General features: G+C 39.8%; 1 protein-coding gene across 1 annotated transcript in view; it reads right to left on the bottom strand.

The window, feature by feature from the left end:
- abca12 (ATP-binding cassette, sub-family A (ABC1), member 12) overlaps nt 1-21,812 on the bottom strand; it is a 325,660-nt gene that overhangs the window by 241,355 nt on the left and 62,493 nt on the right. Inside the window, 8 exon segments of the mRNA XM_034186027.1 lie at nt 758-906; nt 3,131-3,206; nt 3,456-3,522; nt 3,801-3,913; nt 7,638-12,209; nt 12,353-12,467; nt 19,900-20,033; nt 21,287-21,492. Coding sequence (XP_034041918.1) covers nt 758-906; nt 3,131-3,206; nt 3,456-3,522; nt 3,801-3,913; nt 7,638-12,209; nt 12,353-12,467; nt 19,900-20,033; nt 21,287-21,492 — 5,432 coding nt within the window.

Genomic DNA, 21,812 nt, shown 5'->3' on the forward strand with positions numbered 1-21,812 from the left:
TCAAAAACTATTCAGGGTCCAACCAGGGTTATTGCATTTTTTTTTCACCAATTGGGGGACCTGGACTGTCACAAAAATGGGTGAAAATGCTATTTGTCACTTATTAATGCCAATTTTTAGACAGTTTCATTTAATCTTATAGTGTTACCCACCCATTGTGAAAATTAATAATTTCTCATGGTTTTTATTATTATTACTTTGAATATCATTTTTGCAGACATGGTGGATAAGTGGTTAATGCATTTGGTTTCAGTGCGGAAGGTTCACAGTTCAAATCCCACCCCTACCACATTTCTCCATGTAATGTGGAGTTGCATCAAGAAGGGCATCTGGCGTAAAACGTATGCCAATTCAACATGCAGATCCACCTCGGATTTGCTGTGGCGACCCCGAGTGCAAACACGGAAGCAGCCGAAGGAACCTACTTTAACTTTGCATATCATTTTTATTGAATCATGGGTAAAAACAGATTCAGAGTAGCATGTATTGTTAGATCAGGTAAAACACACTGCTGGCCAAAAGAAAGCTAAAAATATAAATTAGATCAACATTTGAAAAATAACCCTGACCTTTTTTATGTATTGATGTCTGCTTTTTGTACAGATTTGTACACTGTTTAAACTCATTCTAATAAATGTATGTATGTACAGTGATCTAACAGGGCAGGGATAGTATGTGACACTTCGGCCGTGCTATTTAATGTGGACTGTCATTTCTTCCAGGGGCTGCTATGAATGCAAGTGGAACTACAACGTACTTGTTCCAGGTGGTATGGTTTGCCTGCCCTGTCAGCAACTGTTCTGCTACAGAGTCGAGATCAGCGAAGGCCTCCAGAGATGGAATGGGTACACTTGAGACTGTTTGATGTTTCACAAGTCTCCAAAGTGTGTTCAGGAATAGGACCATCTGAAAGAGGGAGAAACAAGCCCAGGTTTTTCAGAATTCATTTATTTATGAATTACATTTAAGAAAATGGAGCTCACAATTGTCACAGTGTGTGTGATCTGTGGAACAAGACAAGATTCTTACATACTCCAAGAAAAGCCGCAAGACACGTGGCTTTGATAAATTGTACACTTTGTAGGTCGGGTATGACTGGCAGGAAAGATGACATAAAATAAAATAACTAATTATTTCATTATTTTTATTACCTCACTTATGGGCATGAACTGAGTAAAGACTGAAAGTGCAAGGTTACTGATACAAGCAGCAGAAATGAGATTACTCTGGCAAGTGTCTTAGAGCTGCTGCTTCTTTGCATCAATAGGAGTTAGCTGAGGTGGTTGAGGGCATCTGGTGAGGTCTTCCAGGCATGTCCAAATGGGAGGAGGGCCCTGGGAAGACCCAGGACACACGCGGGGAATTATATTTCCCAGATGACTTGAAAACACCTCTGGATCCCCCAGAAAGAGTAAGAGGACTTAGTTGAGGATAGGAAAGTGTGAGATGAACTGCCATGATGACCCAGACCCAGATAAGTGGCAGAAAATGAATGAAGGAATGAATATTTTTTATTAGGGAAGTACTATTATCTATTAATTATTATACTATTAATTGTTAAGTGAATGAGTTCAAGTACCTCGGGGTCTTGTTCACGAGTGAGGGGACAATGGAACGTGAGATTGGCTGGAGAATTGGTGCAGCAGGGGCGGTATTGCATTTGCTCTACCATACTGTTATGATGAAAAGGAAGCTGAGCCAAAAGGTGAAGCTCTCGATCTACTGGTAAGTCTTCATTCCTACTCTCACCTATGGTCATGAGGGTTGGGTCATGACCAAAAGAACTAGATTGCGGGTACAAGTGGTCGAAATGGGCTTCCTCGGGAGGGTGGCTGGTGTCTCCATTAGCCATAGGGTGAGAAGCTAGGTCATCCGTGGGGAGTTTGGAGTAGAATTGCTGCTCCTTCGCGCTGAAAGGAGCCAGCTGAGGTGGTTTGGGCATCTGGTAAGGATGGTCCCTGGGTGCCTCCCTAGGGAGATGTTCCAGGCACGTCCATCTGGGAGGAGACCCTGGGGAAGACCCAGGACTAGCTGGAGAGATTATATCTCCACACTGGCCTGGGAATGTCTCGGGATCCCCCAGTCAGAGGTGGTTAATGTGGCCCAGGAAAGGGATGTCTGGAGTCCCCTACTGGAGCTGCCCCCCCCCCGTGACCCGAACCCGGATAAGCGGTTGAAGATGAGATGATGATGAGATGAAGTACTATGCCAGTATTGGGATTTCGGTTTGGATCCTGCCTTGCATTGCATTGCTTACTGTAACTGACCTCATTGTAGATGGGCAGTCAGCAGTTTGGACTTACAGTATTTTAAATGAAGATGACAAAAGTAAAACAGGTTGCAACCTTTGCTCTGCAGAACTGTAATGAGGTGGAATTAAAAGTAACAAAATGCCTTAATGAGGCTGGACGACTTCACAAAAAAGAGTTCTTTGTTGTGGCTTGCCTGATGACTTAACCTGAAAAGTATGAGTACTGATGTCACTGCTGCAGACATTTCTGACGGTTGACACCCGTGGCATCAAGTCAGACAGCTGCAGTCATTAAGAAGAGCTTTTCTGATGGGTAGGGAGAAAAAATTGCATCACAACTCAACTCCATCTAACATTATGTGTGTGGCATTTTTTTAAGTGACATAGAGGCCAAAGCTAAACCTGGTGTCTTCCAGAGAGCGTCTGAACAAAATAAGCCTTGTTCAACAACTTTACACGGAGTAATCAGAATTTTCTAGATATACCAAATTCTTTAGCATTCATGGGTGACATTTGACACCATCTGACCTGGAGAAGAAACAAGTCTGCCACAACTGCCAATCCCTCAGTACGCCAACCATTTTTAAAAACTGAGCAAAAGTCTACCCACTATCTACCCACTGAGATCTGCCCAATTCCCCATTTGTAATTTTTGCGGAATCAGTGGATGCCCATTGGATTGCCCTGGACTCGGTCATCAGAATGGGGACTGCCACATTTCACCTGGCTGCAGCAGATAGATGGTTATTTACATGAGATGGCCATCCAAGACCCAAAATGCTTCTATACAGTGGTCGTGGGTGATGTCATGGATGATGTGTGGCACCAGCACATGCTCCCAGACACCTCCCATTTGCTCCCCTCGGGACACAAACTCACAATCTCCAACATGGGAGGCGGATACTCTGACCAGTTGGCTAAAACCCAGGATCTGACCTGAGTGGCTATCCTTTGGCTGTCAGGGGCGAGTGAAGCCCATTGATTGGTATTGCACAGCAACTCCTGCTGGACTTCATCACACTGGCTTAGTATTTGTATTTGGTGATGGCAACAGCAATCAATTACTCATAGTTGTATTCACCTCTAATTTTAGTTTAGTTTTGAAGCGTGTAAAGGTGATTAATGTGCCACAAACTGAAATATACAGTGAAGAAATGAACTTATTGAAGTTTTCAGAAATATGTAACATCCCGTTAGTCCTCACCTTTGTAAACATTGGGTGCACATTTTCTCCTGATGCACTTGAAAACCTGCGCACAGACTCATGTTTTCTGAAATAGCAGAAAAAATGCTAATTAAACCAGTAGCAAATAAGCATATACAGTGTTTACAGAGAAAGTATTCATAGAGCAGCCACGTCATTACTTTCATCTTTAGTACTTAGTCTGGGTTCAGTGCTTCAGAGATAGAACCATGTCATGCACAAAGCTTTGTTCATTCGATTAGGGCTCCGTATGTCCGTCTACAGCACCAAACCTGCACCCTCATGGCTCTTTCTGGAACAGGTTGCCCACCCCTGGTCTACAGTGACACTGAGAAGTGGACTTGCCTTGGTCAGACTCCAACATACACTGAGTGATGTTCATGAGGACAGAAATATACAGCTGCTCTGTACTGTTCGATGGCAAGAACCCTTGGACCAGCTTCAGTTGATTCAACATCCTTGAAGAAACAAAACATATCTTAACATTACTCGGTTGGGACTCTGGCGAGCGGGGTCGCATCTTCTTTGAATTAAGATTATTGAAGAAAGAATCATTTCTCTGTGGTTATGCCATGAAAAACTCAACTGTTACTTTAGAAAAGTGTGGTCCTGTTTTATATTAAAAACACAAAAACACTTTCTTCTTCTCTGTAGTTTAATCAAAAATGTGTGTAAATTTGCCCTGTGGTTGAGGAGATGTTCAAGGAAACTCTGATAATCAATTACAATTGGGGATTGAAGCTCCACAGATTTGGTTACTGGATGAGAGCCCCCTTCCCCCCAACCCCTAGACTGAGCTCTGACAAGTGATGGAAGAAAGCAGATCTAGCTTCAGATAACAAGGGGGGTTATGACTTAGTTGGACATGCAGAAAGCATACTCATACCAAGGGGGTCTACAGTCATGTCCCCACTAGGGGTGTCTGCAGGTATGCTCTCCAGAAATTTTTTAAAGCCCGTTGCCTGTTTCCTGCAGTCTAAGGCAATCTGGGAATCTAACTACTGACTCTATAGTAATTGTTTTTAATACACAATTTTTTAAACACTGGAGAATCTGCTAATTCAGCAATCAGCCTTTGCTTACGCAAGACCTTTCCCATATCTTTCTACAGCAGCTAGGGGGTCAACCCTCGATATCCACCACTGCATGATCACGCCTCTGATGGAGAGGGTTAGGTAATTTCCCCCATCTATCTGTCTATTTGTGTCCAAGAAATCTCAAAAAGCATAGGATGTTTTTTGACAAAATTTCTGAAGAGATGATTGCAAAAATTTGCTGAAATTTAGATGCAGATTTGGATCTTGTTCTAACGTATCGCTGTTATTTCTTTCCATAAAATTCTAAGATCGGATTTTGAGAAATGAAGCATAGTGTCAGTTCCACCAAGAGACTTATTATTCAGCATTTCTCACAATCAGCTAATTGTCTGCAGCCGGGCAAAGAATCATAAATAAGTGCAACCACTAATCACCACCAGAAAGCAATAACATGCAGGTACGTCCTTTAAAGGCTTCCTTGTCTGCCGTAACTCTCAATGTTCTTCAGTTCCCCACTCGATGCTCCCTCTGCCACCCCACTGCCACTAGCTGGTCTATCTATTGGAGGGAGATGGGCTCTGCCCCTGCCTTTTATATCGGCAGGATTCAAGATCATCTCGGCTCATCCCACCGCCAAGACGGGGATGCGAGGCAAAATCAAAATTGTATCCAACATTGTAATAAATATTTTCCTTTAAGCTGTTGAGTCTTTTGGTAGTACTAGCACTTCCTGCATCACTGGCAGAGATAATCTTAATTATTTTTATTCCTGCAACTTCACAGTATGTGCTCTCTCTATAGTATATATGTAGTTTTTGCACAAATTGACCCATAGAGGGTATCCTACACAGTAAAATCACCAGTGTAAAACTAATGCTGACAGTGTTAAATTAACACTGCCAGTATACATATGGTCCTACTCTGGTCAGAGTGAGACTGTATGTTCACTGTCAGTGTTAATTTAAATGGTAAATAAATGGTAAATGGACTGCATTTATGGGTGATTCTTAGACTACGGGCACTTATTATGTCCTTTGATCATATTGTATGAAAAACAGAAAAAAGGGGAAATTTCACACTTTTATGGTTGTCTTTACAATGAAAGTGTGTTAAGAAATTTGTTCTAGTAGTCTATGATGACTTTTTCACCTTTTTTCAGCATCATTATATGCAAATATTGTCATTTTGTGCTTGTCCCACACCCAGACTTTTGATCTTCAATGATAAAAATGAATGGTAAAGAAACGTTTTTTCTAATGTTTTAAAATATCTCTGAATAAAATATCAGTAAAATAATCAAAGCGCATATTAAACAAATATGTAGGACTGCTTTTTTGCATTTACGCAATATCTCTAAAATTAGAAAGGTCTTGTCTCAGAGTGATGCTGAAAAACTAATTCATGCATTTATTTCCTCTAGGCTGGACTATTGTAATTCATTATTATCAGGTTGTCCTAAAGGTTCCCTGAAAAGCCTTCACTTAATTCAAAATGCTGCAGCTAGAGTACTAACAGGGACTAGAAGGAGAGAGCATATCTCACCCATATTGGCCTCTCTTCATTGGCTTCCTGTTAATTCTAGAATAGAATTTAAAATTCTTCTTCTTACTTATAAGGTTTTGAATAATCAGGTCCCATCTTATCTTAGGGACCTCATAGTACCATAAGACCCCAATAGAGCGCTTCGCTCTCAGACTGCAGGCTTACTAGTAGTTCCTAGGGTTTGTAAGAGTAGAATGGGAGGCAGAGCCTTCAGCTTTCAGGCTCCTCTCCTGTGGAACCAGCTCCCAATTCAGATCAGGGAGACAGACACCCTCTCTACTTTTAAGATTAGGCTTAAAACGTTCCTTTTTGCTAAAGCTTATAGTTAGGGCTGGATCAGGTGACCCTGAACCATCCCTTAGTAATGCTGCTATAGACTTAGACTGCTGGGGGGTTCCCATGATGCACTGAGTGTTTCTTTCTCTTTTTGCTCTGTATGCACCACTCTGCATTTAATCATTAGTGATTGATCTCTGCGCTCTTCCACAGCATGTCTTTTTCCTGGTTCTCTCCCTCAGCCCCAACCAGTCCCAGCAGAAGACTGCCCCTCCCTGAGCCTGGTTCTGCTGGAGGTTTCTTCCTGTTAAAAGGGAGTTTTTCCTTCCCACTGTCGCCAAGTGCTTGCTCACAGGGGGTTGTTTTGACCGTTGGGGTTTTTACGTAATTATTGTATGGCCTTGCCTTACAATATAAAGCACCTTGGGGCAACTGTTTGTTGTGATTTGGCGCTATATAAATAAAATTGATTGATTGATTGATTGATAATCAAAACATAATTGGGGTATTCAATGTCATACAACTGTTGTGATTTTTTTAAACAAAATGTAGTTGTCCCACACTATTGCCGTAATTTCCACCACAACACTGTAATGTCCCTTTAAACAGTTTGTATGAAAGATTGTTTGGGTAGTTTCTATGGAGATAAACAGTGACATCAGAGCACATGTATATAGCGCCAAATCACAACAAACAGTTGCCCCAAGGCGCTTTATATTGTAAGGCAATGGTGTGGTGGAAATTACATTTACAAGGCCAATAGTGCCCATAGTTAAAGAATCACCCTTATATAGTGCTTTTCCATCTGTATCAGATGCTCAAATCGCTCAAATCGCACCTTCACATTCACCCTGATGTGAGGGTGCTGCCATACAAGGCACTCACCACACACCAGGAGCAATAGGGGATTAAAGACCTTGCCCAAGGGCCCTTAGTGATTTTCCAGTCAGGCTGGGATTTGAACCGTGGATCTTCTGGTCTCAAGCCCAACGCCTTAACCACTAGACCTCCTCTGGTGATTAACACTGGTGATTTTACTGTGTGAAGGTCAAAGTCCAATTTCAAACATTTAAATATTTGGAAAAAAAAAATCATCTTTTTGTTGATTAGTCAACGCATTCTCACTCACAACTTACAACAGTTTGATGCAAAACCATTCTTTGATCAAACAACAAGAAGTGGTTAGTTGGGTAGCCCCTTCCCAGCTGCAGCAAATTTGCTAACTACATGTGTTACTGGGTGCTAATTTTAAACCTGGTTTGTTATGTAATTACAACAAAATCCAATGGAAAAAAATACAAATAAGCTATTAAGGAGCATCACTCACATCACATTCCATTTATGTCGCCCACCAGATAAGGAGATGGTCTCAAAGTACGTGGTAGCAATCCGGATTCCAGACATCAGGAAATCTGCAGACCTTTTCGGCATTGTTTGTTGGATGATGCTCTCCAGCCTCTTGAGGATGTGGAGGGAGATGTTATGTGACGATGCAAAGCTGATGTTTGGTTGGACTATCAGTTTAATTGAATCCTGCACGATGCCTAAGATGTTCTGCTGTATAGAACGTTGCAGGGCTTCTGTTGTTGTTTGGAGCTGTATTACATTTTTGACTGCTTTCAAGATGGCTTCCAAGAAGTCATCACTTTGTATGCCGCCTGGTTGATCTGCTAGCATGACCGCTTTACTCAGAGACTGGGTGATATTGTCAATGATGCTGAGGTAGGCTACCTGGTCTTTACTCAGAAATGTACCCATAAGCTGAAGCATGTTTTGGAGGTTTGTTTCAGCAGAAGAGGCATTTCCTGAAGAGTTTCTCCACTGGAGCACACTATTGAGGAGCAGTGTGATGTTTGGTTTTCTCATCCATTTCTGTAAAAGTTCATTGTATTTCTTAAAATGATGTTCAGCAGCATGCAGAATGGTTTTGTTGAACAGCAGATCTTCATCAAAAACACTTTTAGTCCCATCCTCAAGGGTGCCTTTTATGAATTCAAATAGGTGCTGAAGAATCTCAGTTGTTGTTTGGCCAAATTTGCTGACACCTGTTCCATCTACGGGGTACTGAAGGATTTCGAGCAGGTACTGAGTCCGGTTACTGACAAACTGAAAAAAGTCTTTCCACTCCAGCTCAAACACCACGTACCTTTCTGTGAGATGGTAAAAAGGATACAGGAGGTCTGACACAGAGCTACTGTTGGTGATTTTCTCCAGCTTTTCCAAGTACCAGACAACAATCTTTAGGTACCCGTCAGCACCATTTAACTCACTGGCTAACTTTATCAGACTGTCCAGCACTTTGATTTCATTCATGATCTCTGAACTGTTGAGATGGAACAGTTGGAGGGTCATCTTGACTTTGGCCAGGGTGCCGTTTAAGGTGTGAGTGATCAGCTGGTTTGGATTGGGACTGAAGTTAGCATGCATGACATCACTGAAAGTTTGGTTGACTAGTACTGGGATGAGGGAGAGGATGGTTGTCTCATTACGGAAAGCAGGTACATGCGCCAGGAAACCACTGAGTCCATTTATGAGACCCATGAGACATTGAGCTGTCACCACTGATGATGTGTTCTGTGATGCAAAACACTGATGTGCATGTGTAACCTTCTTTATATTGTCTATAAGGTCATCTATGTTGGCAGCTCCAGCTAATCCAGCAATGTGGTTCAGGTCCTCAAGAGTTAGATTTGATGTTCTCAAAGCGTGTTGGACTTGAGATACAGTAACATTTGGTGTAGCCATGAACATATCCAAGAAAGTTAAAATTTGTTTGAACTTCACCACACTGGCAGAGTCTTCTGAGAGCAGGAGTGAGAAGAATTTGGTTGTCAGTTTTTCACATTTACTCAGAGACGAGATGTTTGCAGCTATTGTGACTGTGGCATTGTCCTCAAAGGTCAGCGTCTTTGATAAGTAATCCAGAAATTTGAAGAATTCTGAGATTGCATCTGAACAATTCTGGTCTGTAATCTGGTACTGCAGTGATTGGAAATCCTGGAGAAAGGATCCAGCATTCAGTTGGACATCCTCTGCAAGGAAATCCATAATCTTTTCTGCTACTATTTTCTGGGCAGCATATGGTCCAGCCTGAGAGAAGTTCTGAAGACTCTCATGAGTGAGAAGGGTAAGAAAGTCTTTCAAAAACAAGTGGAGGTCAATGACTTCATCTGTGCTCTGCTGTCCACTCAGTAGCAAGAGGTGTTCAAATTTGTGTAGTTTGAATGCAGAAACCAGAAACTGTTGAACCTGGTGAACGTATGCAAGAATTATCATTTTGGCATCTCTGTTTGGGGAATCCAGCACTCTCTTCAGTTGCTTCATTGCTCTTAGAATGGCCTGTAGAATGCCCACTGAAGTCTGGTTGGTCAGATTCTTAAAAGTATGATTAAAGCAGGCCACAGCATCAGGTTGAAAAGAGCTATAATACCCAAGGAAAGTGTCCTCCATACTTTGGGATGGAGATGTGGTAAAATTCCACTGCAGATTCAGGAAACACATTATCAGTCGTTCCAGTTTAGGTATTGTAGAATCCGTGTCATTGACCTGAACTCTGGTGAGTATCTTCAAAATATGTCCAACTGCTGTCAAGATGGCTCTGGAGTAGTTGCCACTATGTATGTCACTCAGATGATCTGCTGCCACGAGGGCTTTGCTGAGATACTGGATTACACTGTCCACAATGGAGAGGTAGTCTAGCTGCTCCTTACTGAGTAACATACCTACAGGCTTTAGCATTTTTTGGAGATCTGCATCAAGAGTGGAGCCATTTAGTGAAGAGTTCCTCCACTGGAAGATGCTACTGAAAACACTGGGGTATCTCACCAGCTGCTGTACAAAGGCAATGTATTTCTTAAATTGTTGCTCAGTGGCATACAAAACACTTGAGTTGAACAACAATTCAGTACCGTAGACGCTGTTATTCTGAGGCGGGTAACTGTCTTTTATGAATTCAAATAGATGCAGGAGAATCTCAGTTGTTGTTTGGCCAATTTTACTCACTCCTTCTCCATCTATGGGGTATTGCAGGCTTTCACACAGATGCTCAGTCCGATTAACAACAAACAAAAGGAAGTCTGTCTGTGCCAACTGCAATGCAAGTTGCATTTGTACGAGTTTGAAAACAGGACGTATAGGTAGTAATGCTTTGCTGTTGCTGGTGATGTTCTCCAGCTTTTTCAAATACCATTCCACAAGCTCCAGGTATGCTTTCTCTTCATAAAATGGATTTTTCATCAAAGCGCCACTAACGTTGGCCTTAAACGAGTGTGGATTAGTGGCTAGTTGAAGCAGACTCTCAAGCACTCTGATTTCCTCCATGATCTCTGGGTTGTTGAGATGGATCAAATGGAGGTTCATCTTGATTTTGGCAAGGGTGCTGTTCAAGACATATATGACCGCATGGTTTGCCGTGGAAGTGAAGTTAGTTTGTACAACTTCACTGACTGTTTTATTGATTAGTATTGGGATGAAGGACAAGATGGTTGTCTCATTACGGAGAGCAGGTACATGTGCCAGGAATTCACTGACCCCATTTATGAGCTGCATGGCACACTGGATGGTCAGCAATGATGACTCAAAACATTGCTGTGCATTTAGAATCTCCATTATATTATCCATGAGGCCACTTATGTTGTGTGCTCCAACATATGAAGCAATTTCCTGCAGTTCCCCAAGGGTAAGATTTGACTGTCTCAAGGTATTCTGGATATGTGATACTGTAACATTTGGTGTAGCTGTGACCATGCTGATGAAATTGAGAATTCGTTCAAATATTCTCATGCTGGCACTGTCATTTTGGGGCACAAGGAGTGAAAAGAACATGGTTGTGATGCTATCATATTTTCCAAAAGAATTATATTCACTTATTTTGATGGTGATATTCCCCTCAACTGTTAACAGTATCTCTAATATCTGAGGCAAAATCTTGAAGAAGTCTGAGATCTCAGCCAAACAGTTCTGGTCAGTTTCCAGATTGGGGCAACCCTTCTGCAGTGACTGGAAATACTGGGCAAAGACCGTTGCCTTCTGTTGGACATTAGCTGGTAGGAAGGCCAGCAGTTTTTCCCCAACAATTTTCTGGGCAGTGTCTGGTCCAGCCTGAGACAGATTGTGAAGGCCTTCAGGAGTGAGGAGGTCAAACAAGTCCTTTACAAGCAAGTGAAGGTCAGTGACTTGAGCTGTGCTCAGCTGGCTGCTTGGTAGCAAAATATGATCAATCCTGCGTAGTCTATAAGCAGAAACCAGAAATTCTTGAAGCTGGTGAAGGTACAACAGGATTATATTTTGAGGGTCAGAATTGGGTGAATCCATCACTTTCTTCAGTTGCTCCATTTCTCTGAGAATGTTGCCAACAATGCCTGTTGCATTTTGGTTGATGAAAGGCTGGATGGCATCCCTAATATGGTCAACATCAGCATTGCGGAAGTCGTCAGTGTAATTAAAAAAGGTCCGCACCATGCTTAGAGACAGGGACAGGGTGAGGTTTCCCTGTAGGCTCAGGACCTGCTTTATCAGATTCTCCAGTTCAGGCCCTACGGTATCAGTCTCATTGAACGTACAAATATGCTGGTTGAGCCTGCCAATCTGAATAACTGCATCGAGTACTGAGGAAATATTGAGGGAGCCGTCAGCGCTAATTATGGGCAAAAGTACTTCCAGACCTGTGGACTGTAACAGGTTACTGATTAGAGGAAGGGTGACATTGGGATTCGAGATGTTCTCATCATCAAGTTGGGTGAACGTGTTGATAAAGCCGTCCAGGTTATTGACCAGGTTAATCAGGTATGCAGACAGAGCATGTCCACCTCGGATTTCTTGACGGAGATACAATTCTGCGTGATGTTTGTAAAAGCCACTATAGACATGCTGCAACAGTTTCACAGTTCCTTTGAGACAGCTAAAGAGAATAGAAAAAGGGAGAAAAGAAGAAGTCAGATTTGTCCAAAATACTGGGATTTTTGAAAGTCAGTAGCAAATAAAGAATTTCATTTTTAATTTGATTAATTTCCATTTGATTAACATTCAATTTATGCCACTTACTTCACCAGGACATCTTGGCTCGGTAATGCAAGAGCCTCAAATGCTGTTTGAACAAACTGTGACCAGTCCAGCTCAGCATTGCACTCAATGAGTAATGTGGTGTTGTCAAAGGAACCTGAAATACATCCAAAACATTAATTGATTATGATAGTAAAGACATCATTATTTAGTTTTAGGTAGATATGGTTTGGCATCAATTAATTTTGCATTTCAAGGTAAGTTTTCCAATCATTCAATCAATTTGTTTTATTGTCATTCCAAAACATGCAATATATGTACAGTGTACAATGGAATGAAATGTGTTGCTCAGGTCTGAGTCAGTGTAATAAATAAATAGTTGGGTTTTTTTTAAATGGTAAAAACATTTACAACAATCTCAAGAAAAGTCAACAAAAATCTCAGTGAAGTATTTCCTCCACATATTCATTTTGCAGATAATTCCTGGATACCACCCCAGTGGCATCTATTGCTAAGGCAAATTGAGAGACAAATACTCTCCATAAAAACAAGAAACAATGGACTAAGCATCCTGCAATTAGCAACAAGGTTTTACAAGTAATTTGATAGGTCTATCTAGCTTTTATTTATGTTATGGTCAATGTGCATGTTAAAATATATTAAAATATGCCACGATGGCCCAAAATAGGAGGTTCCCTGATCCTTGCTTGTATCTGCCAAAACCCAAAATATCAGAGCTGAATATGTTGTAGTTTCAGTGTCAGTAGTTTCGCTGTCTGACTGAGAAATTCTATTACTTCTATGTTTGCTCAAATAATTACAGTGAAAAATGTCAAAGACTGAGAAAAATTCTGTGAATTTATTTAACGTTAATGTGTACATTGGTTTTCCATAAAGAGAATGTGTCCAAGTGACATTACATGTGGGAACATCATTTGGAACAGCTTTTGGATATGGTGGAGAACCACAGACAGTTATACAATGGCTTTGACTCAAACAAATCATTGCTTCATATCGGTAATACACAAAGTGCATTATTTTTGGAAATAAGCCCTGGATTTCAAGCAGAACAATCAAAATAGTAAATGGAACCAAATTTCTAGGAGTTACTAATCATGTTAACTCCAAAATGTCAAAATCCATTGCAATCCTGTGTAAAGCCCATGGTTTCCTCTCTTAATATTCATTAATCACTTTATATTATTCATTAATAGCTCCATGGCATACTGCATTAAAGTTTGGGGAAACACGTATGAAACAAACACTAATTTAATATTGTTATTGCAAAAGAAAGCCATAGGAATTGTCAGTAATAAACCTTACCATGAGCCAACCAACCCACTATTTATCTGCTTAAATCTTTTGAAATTCATGGACTTAGTTGATTACATGACCATACAAAGCAAAAAAACAAACTTCTATTTCAACATGTTCAACATCTGTTTAAAATGAAGGACTCCAATTATAACTTGAGTGGAACATTATTGTTTGGTAATCCAAAGACTGAAGTACAATAATAATAATAATAATAATAATAATAATAATAATAATTACTGTGCCTCTGTAAAAGCAGTAATTTGGAACAACTGTCCCGAAACTATGCTGTACTCTAGCTAACTTCAAAATACTTTATAAAAACGAAATAATATTTCTTTACAGTATGGAAAATTAAGTTTACTGAATTGTATTAAATGCTAAAGCAGCTTAGAAGCTAAAGAAAATCCAAGGAAACCTAAATAAAATGCTTAGTTTCACGCCCGAATTCACCCACGTCAGAGATCTGTCTGGACCCCATGGACAACAAGCACCGGCACGTCTATTTGAGACAACGCTCTCCTGGGTGGCTAACAGTTCTCTGGTCTAAGCCAACTAGACCCAGGCAAATTATTAGGCAGGTAATTTTGTGAATTTAATTACTTTTTTTAATTTACAGTTATGGTGGACAGTTACAGTTATGGTGAACGATTAGCTTAGGAGCGAAAACCAGCAGGTGGTGCAGCGGCTCATGCGGATAAAAACATTTGCTGCTGGCCTCCCATTCCTTCCAGGCCTCTTGGATGAAGACCACTCCACTTTTCACCTAGTATAGGGTCTACGGTCAGGTCTACATTTACTGATCTCAATTTGTTGCTAAGGATATTACATGTTCACGCTGTGTGCAGGGATTGTTAGGATTGTTATTTTTTTCATTTTAGGTTGATATTCTGTTCTTTTTCACTGTGTAAAGACACATGCTGTTAGCATTTTCATATCCTGTGCTTGGGCATAAAGCCGAGAGCCTGGTTCAGTTGGTAATGTCAAGATCCTGCAGGGGGGCAGGTGCCATTGAGGAGCTACTCTTTTTGGGTCCACAGAGGTCACATGTACTCTCAGATGTTTTGGTTGATTTCATAGTTTAGAATATTTTCAGTTGTTTTTGTTTTCACACCTCACTTTTATCTTTTGTGACGTGACGTGGGTCACGTCAGCGGGGGAGTTGTTGGAATGTTCCATGACACAACCAAATGTCCTCAGACCACTTAATGTTACAAACTGGATTTGACCTGACTGCTTTGTGTGCAGTCATGATGCACACCCAAATGTCATCAGATAACTGTCATCAGATAACTTAACTTAATGCTGCTTGGGCAAACAACGTGATCACATCATCCGTTACCATGCCGATATTGCAGCCGATCACATAGACCCACTGATACACAATGGCAGGGCAAGACCACCCACCTGGGGGCAGGTCGACTGCAGCAATAAGAACAGTTCAGCCCTAATATGGGGGTCTTCTGTTGCAACGGTGCATGTGTCATTTGCTTCTGAAGGACCCCAGCGGTCTCTTAGTGACTCTGTTCTCAGTGTAGGCATCTCTTAATACAACATCTGGTTTTCTGAAGTCCATCTCCTGTCAATTACTGAGTTCATTCACCACATAAAACTACCGGGTGGGGTTCAGGAAGACAGAAAAACCCCAACAGTATTAACAAGAAATGTTTTCAGACATTGGAAAAAGTGAAACCTAAATTAACTTTAAAAATTACTTCATTTCTTATTCATAGATTTATTAGTTTTTTTCTGAAAGTATGTTTATAACATGGTTGAAACCTTAAATTTTAAATATGCTTTGAGATAGGTTGGACATAGTGAATTTTTAAAGTTGATTCATGTTTCACTTTTTCAATGGTTAGTGAATTTAAGAATTATAGACAGAAAATTGATACATGACATTTACTGACCTACTTTCAATGAATTTACAATACATCATCATTTTCAGAGCCAGTTTTCGTTAGACAAGTCGAGAAATGGCTACATGAACATTTCCAGGGCACTGAATATATCTTGGACCTTATTTACATCAATTATGAAATGCAAAAAGTATGATACTATATGGTGAGTCTATGTATAGTATGCAGTTCTCTGACCATGCAATAAGATTAGTGGGGGAAGCCACCAAGACAACCAAGACACCTTGGAAGCAGTTTTTTTGTGGATGTGATTGGACAAAATCTGGATAACTGGCTTAATCAAATCTAGGTTCATATGCCTTTTGGAAAACTGTAGCTGACGTTTCACATCTTTTCACAAACATTCTTCATGATTGTCTTCGTGGCTTCCCTGACGAGTCTCCTTCTTTCAAGGTCCCTAAGTTTTACAAACAAAATAACATACAAACAAAATAAATAAAACACAATGCTAAAATACCCTCAGCCATATGAGCAATGTGTTCTTTATCATTTGCAGTTGTTTAATTAATTATTAATTTATTTATTATTAAGTTAATTGTTAAGATCCTACTGTCTTACATACAATTGGTACATGTTCATTAAAGCCTCTCTATCAACCAATCAATCCATAACAAATTTACATTTAACGGTACCTGCAGGAGACCTTGCCTGTGCGCATATATGAGCTTTTGACATGAGCGGAAGTTGTGAAAATCAAGGAATATTTGTAGATCACCCTCTGTGCATTTGCTGGTATTATTGAGACAAATTTAATCCCATATGAAGTTAGCATGTTTGGCTGACTCTCAATCATTCCACCCAAAAGAAAAAAGTCAGTCCTGTACAAACTATAAGGCTGACTGTAGAGTGAAGCGGATGAGAGTCTGTGACTCCACCTAGATGGGATACCAGCCCAACACACATTACACAGTGGGGAATCAGGGAGTGGAAAGGAACAGGTGCGAGAACGTTCCGGAGTGGGGCGTGGTCAGACAAGACGAAGATGATGGAAGACAGGTGATAAGAGGAACAATGACAGTCAGATGGGGCTTGACTGATAGGAGCAGAGGCAAGAAACATCCGTGACAGTGACAACACCCAGAAGTGATCAAACAACATACCAAAACACAGATAAGCAAAACCAAAGATTAAAGAAAACACCCACACAAAAGGAACAAAGAATTAACAGAGAAACTGAAAAGTGACCTTCAAGAAAAACAAAGGCTGGGACTGAAACTAGAACAGAACTAAACACATAGCTAAAGTATAACAAACTGAAAATCAAGGACCGGGGCCAGACAGAGGAACCATGAGAGGGAAAGTGGACACAGACAGGGGACAAACCATAACACAGGCCCAACAAGGGGCAAACCATAACAGTAGCTTAAAAGGACTAAGTGAATAACTTTCTACACCTAATTATTTCCTTTATGACACAAAGGAAACTTTATCTGTCTTTATTACTTCATCCACAGGGATACCATTTGCCTTTATTGATTTCAGGTTTGGCAAATACATTTTTCTTTGTTTTGTGTGTATCAAGCGGTATAACTTATGAGGAGATCATGGGTCCAATTGGGTGGCTCTTACCCAACAACAGTGTAAAGACTGAGGTGTGGAGGTCACTGATCTGCCAGAACATCACTGCTCTACACCAAAATCTGATGATGGACTGGCTGCCTTTGATTCAGATGGTAAAAGTTACAAAGCTTCCTTCTTTCCAAAATATAAGCCATCTATTCACACAGGATTTTTATTAGACAATGTAAGTGCTCCTCAAACTTCACCATGAACTCATGAAGTTTTTGACTTGTCACATTTTATTGATGTTCTTGAATATGTTGTTCTGCTGGACCAAATATCTTGGATAAATTAGATTGAAGTGGGCATATTATATTATATTATATTTTTCTTCCTTGATTTTTCTGAAAATCAAGGAATATTTGTAGATCACCCTGTGTACATTTGCTGGTATTAATGAGACAAATTTAATCCCATAGGAAGTTAGCATGCACAGTAATCCCACAAAATGTCTTGTAAATGACTCCAGAGGTGTTATCGGGTTACAAAAACAGTGTTTTCAGTCTTAGAAGTTTTTACTTCTCACTGGCTTTTACATAATATATGACAAAGAGGATATATTTACACACAAACAAAGCAGAGTTTTGCAGCTCGCTACCACTTTGTAACATCACCATGCTAACATCCACGAAATGTCTTGTAAATAAGTTCAGAGGTATTATCAGGTTCCAAAAATGGTGTTTTCAGTTTTAGACGTGTTTATTTCTCCCTAGCTTTTTCATAATATATGACAAAGAGGATATATTTACACACAAAAAAATAAGTTTTACAGCTAGCTACAAGCTTGTGACATCACCATGCTAACATCCGTGAAATGTCTTGTAAATATGTTCAGAGGTGTTATCAAGTTGCAAAGACAGTGTTTTCAGTTTTAGAAGTGTTTATTTCTCGCTAGCTTTTACATAATATATGACAAAGATGATATATTTACACACAAATGAAACAGTTTTTTTTAGCTAGCTACCAGCCTGTGACGTCACCATGGTAACATCCAGTAAATGTCTTGTAAATAAGTTCAGTGGTGTTATTAGGTTCCAAATACAGCATTTTTAGTTTTAGAAGTATTTATTTATTACTAGCTTTTACATAATAATTGAGAGACATGCACCAGCCACTGACGTCATGGTGCAGCTCTACTCTGATTGGCTGTCACCCCACCAGTCAAAATAGAACAGATTGAAACACAATGTGACTTTTTAACCTCTTAAAATATGTCAAGGTTAGCCAGAGACTTGGAAATGTAAAAGCATTTTTTTATTTATGTGTGTGTTGTGGTTGTTGAATAACTTATTTTATTAAATAATTTGAATAAACAAAATTGGTTAATTTTCATTTTTTTCTGAATACATTAATTCAGGAGTGCCACTAATTATCACAACGATTGTATGAAATGAACCCTCATACATTTGATATGTCCAGGTAGAGATAATTATAGCATCATGGCAAGTTAATTAATGCCGTGACAAGAAGGCCATACGAGGTCTGTCAATAAAGCAACGGTCCTTTTTATTTTTTTCAAAAACTATATGGATTTCATTCATATGTTTTTACGTCAGACATGCTTGAACCCTCGTGCGCATGCGTGAGTTTTTCCACGCCTGTCGGTGACATCATTCGCCTGTGAGCACTCCTTGTGGGAGGAGTCGTCCAGCCCCTCGTCAGAATTCCTTTGTCTGAGAAGTTGCTGAGAGACTGGCGCGTTGTTTGATCAAAATTTTTTCTAAACCTGTGAGACACATCGAAGTGGACACGGTTCGAAAAATTAAGCTGGTTTTCAGTGAAAATTTTAACGGCTGATGAGAGATTTTGAGGTGATTCTGTCGCTTTAAGGACTTCCCACGGTGCGAGACGTCGCACAGCGCCGTCGTCAGCCTGTTCAAGCTGAAAACCTCCACATTTCAGGCTCTATTGATCCAGGACGTCGTGAGAGAACAGAGAAGTTTCAGAAGAAGTCGGTTTCAGCATTTTATCCGGATATTCCACTGTTAAAGGAGATTTTTTTAATGAAAGACATGCGGACGGGTCCGCGCGTCGGGACGCAGCCGACGCGGTGCGGCGGCACAGGAAAAACACCTCCGTGTTGATAACCATTTGTAAAATCCAGGCGGCTTTTGATGGCTTTCAGTGGAGTGAGTATATGAGAAATTGTTTAACAGCAGGACATGTTCCAACTTGTCCTTAAGGCTTTCAACAGAGGTGTTTTTCCTGTGGCGGAGCGTCGCGTTGGCTGCGTCCCGACGCGCGGACCCGTCCGCACGTCTTTCATTAAAAAAATCTCCTTTAGCGACGTCTCGCACCGTGGGAAGTCCTTAAAGCGACAGAATCACCTCAAAATCTCTCATCAGCCGTTAAAATTTTCACTGAAAACCAGCTTAATTTTTCGAACCGTGTCCACTTCGATGTGTCTCACAGGTTTAGAAAAAATTTTGATCAAACAACGCGCCAGTCTCTCAGCAACTTCTCAGACAAAGGAATTCCGACGAGGGGCTGGAGGACTCCTCCCACAAGTAGTGCTCACAGGCGAATGACGTCACCGACAGGCGTGGAAAAACTCACGATGCGCACGAGGGTTCAAGCATGTCTGACGTAAAAACATATGAATGAAATCCATATAGTTTTTGAAAAAAATAAAAAGGACCGTTACTTTATTGACAGCCCTCGTACTTTCAGCTCCCTGTCTCTTTGACAACTCATGATTAAACAAAAATGAATTAACCTTTAATTTAAAAAAATTCCCCCACAGGACATGAAGTTATTGGTTGCTGTAAGAAAATCCAAGAGAAGAATTAGACTCACAGTTTGGTGGCTGAGTTGTGATGCCAGGTCTGTACTTTAAAATCCAGTAACCCATGTGGAAATAGTTCTTTATCGCAGGCCACTGGTCACCTTTCTCGAGGTATTGTCCAGATTTTACCATGAAGGAGAACACACTGAAATAATGGAAAAAGGTGACATGGGTCAGAAAGTGAAATAATGACACACAATGAAATACAAGACACTAAATATGGATTTAAAAACATCACAGTGGAAAATAAAATAATGTCAGTTTAATTTATTTAAAAATTTTTTAGCAGTCAGCCAGTTTGAACTACAACCCCAATTCCAATGAAGTTGGGACGTTGTGTAAAATGTAAATTAAAACAGAATACAATGATTTGCAAATCCTCTTCAACCTATATTCAGTTGAATACACCACAAAGACAAGATATTTAATGTTCAAACTGATAAACTTTATTGTTTTTGCTCATTTTGAAATGGATGCCTGCAACACATTTCAAAAAAGCTGGGACAGTGGCAACAAAAGACTGCGAAAGTTGATGAATGCTCAAACAACACGTGTTTGGAACATTCCACAGGTGAACAGGTTAATTGGAAACAGGTGTGTGTCATTCAATCATGACACTTAAAAATTAAATTTAAAAAGTTCTTAGTGCTTAGTTCAACAAACTGCATTTTTAAAAAATTAAATCTAAGGTAAGTCACATTTCAATACTTTCAAATTTGGCTTTGAAATGTTTTTATTATAAATAAGACAAGCAAGTCCTCCATGGGCTTGAGGGCCATTAAGGCATGGTGTTTATTATTTTTCCAGAATATCTGGTAAAGACATAATAATAATAATAATAATAATAATAATAATTATTATTATTATTATTATTATTATTATTATTATTATAACAGTAATAATAATAGTAATAATAATAATAATAATAATGTTATTATTTACAATGAATTATAATTAACTATATTATTAATGTTGCTATTATTCTTGATGCTATTTTGTATATTTTTTATGTTACTTTTTTACTTTCACTTTTGATACTGTGTGCTTCTTACCCTGTGTGATGCTATGCAATGCTGCTGGAATCTCAATTTTCCTGAGGGAGTCTTCCCAAGGGATCAATAAAGTTCTATCTAATCTAATGTAATCTAAACTAATTATTATTACTGTTGTTGTGACTTCTCAGATTTAAAAAAACAACACATTTGTGGGGCTGAAAAAAAATCTTCTGCTACATACCTGAACAATAATCAAACACTGAATGAACAAATGAGACGGTTAACGCTGACGGGACATAATAACCAGTCACCCCTTTAGTAATTTTTTAATCATGCAAATCATCAAGCATAACTGTATGTAGAATGAAAGCCTGCTGGCACACAACTAAGACTCTGTCTATACCTTTGATGAAGGATCTCTGTGACATCATGTGTACTGTTTAGTATCCATGCCGCCCAGTAGGCTGCACCCAGCTCAGTGTTCAGTCGATTCAAAACCATCCCAAACTCCAGAGTATTATTGGACAACTTCTGCCATTCAGAGAGAATCAGGGGAAGTGTGACTTTATCTGTTGCATTGCCCATCATGGTACTATTTATCTCTCTTCCCTGCAAAATGAAACAAGAAAGAAAAAACACATCTAGTTTTAAAGAACATTCCTGACATGCACCACACTCTCTTGGCTCACAATGCAGTAAATGAAGAAGACACACACATACAGCACCTGCACATTTAAGTAAAGAAAATCTGAATGCCCCACTTCAATCCAATTTATCCAAGATATTTGGTCCAACACAATAACATATTCAAGAATGTCAATAAAATGTGACAAGTCAAAGACTTGGAGGAGCACTTAAATTTTCTAATAAAAATCCTGTGTGAATAGATGGCTTTTATTTTGGAATAAAGGAAGTTTAGCAACTTTTAC

Source organism: Thalassophryne amazonica, chromosome 14 (assembly GCF_902500255.1).
Source record: "Thalassophryne amazonica chromosome 14, fThaAma1.1, whole genome shotgun sequence".
NCBI classification, from domain to species: Eukaryota; Metazoa; Chordata; class Actinopteri; order Batrachoidiformes; family Batrachoididae; genus Thalassophryne; species Thalassophryne amazonica.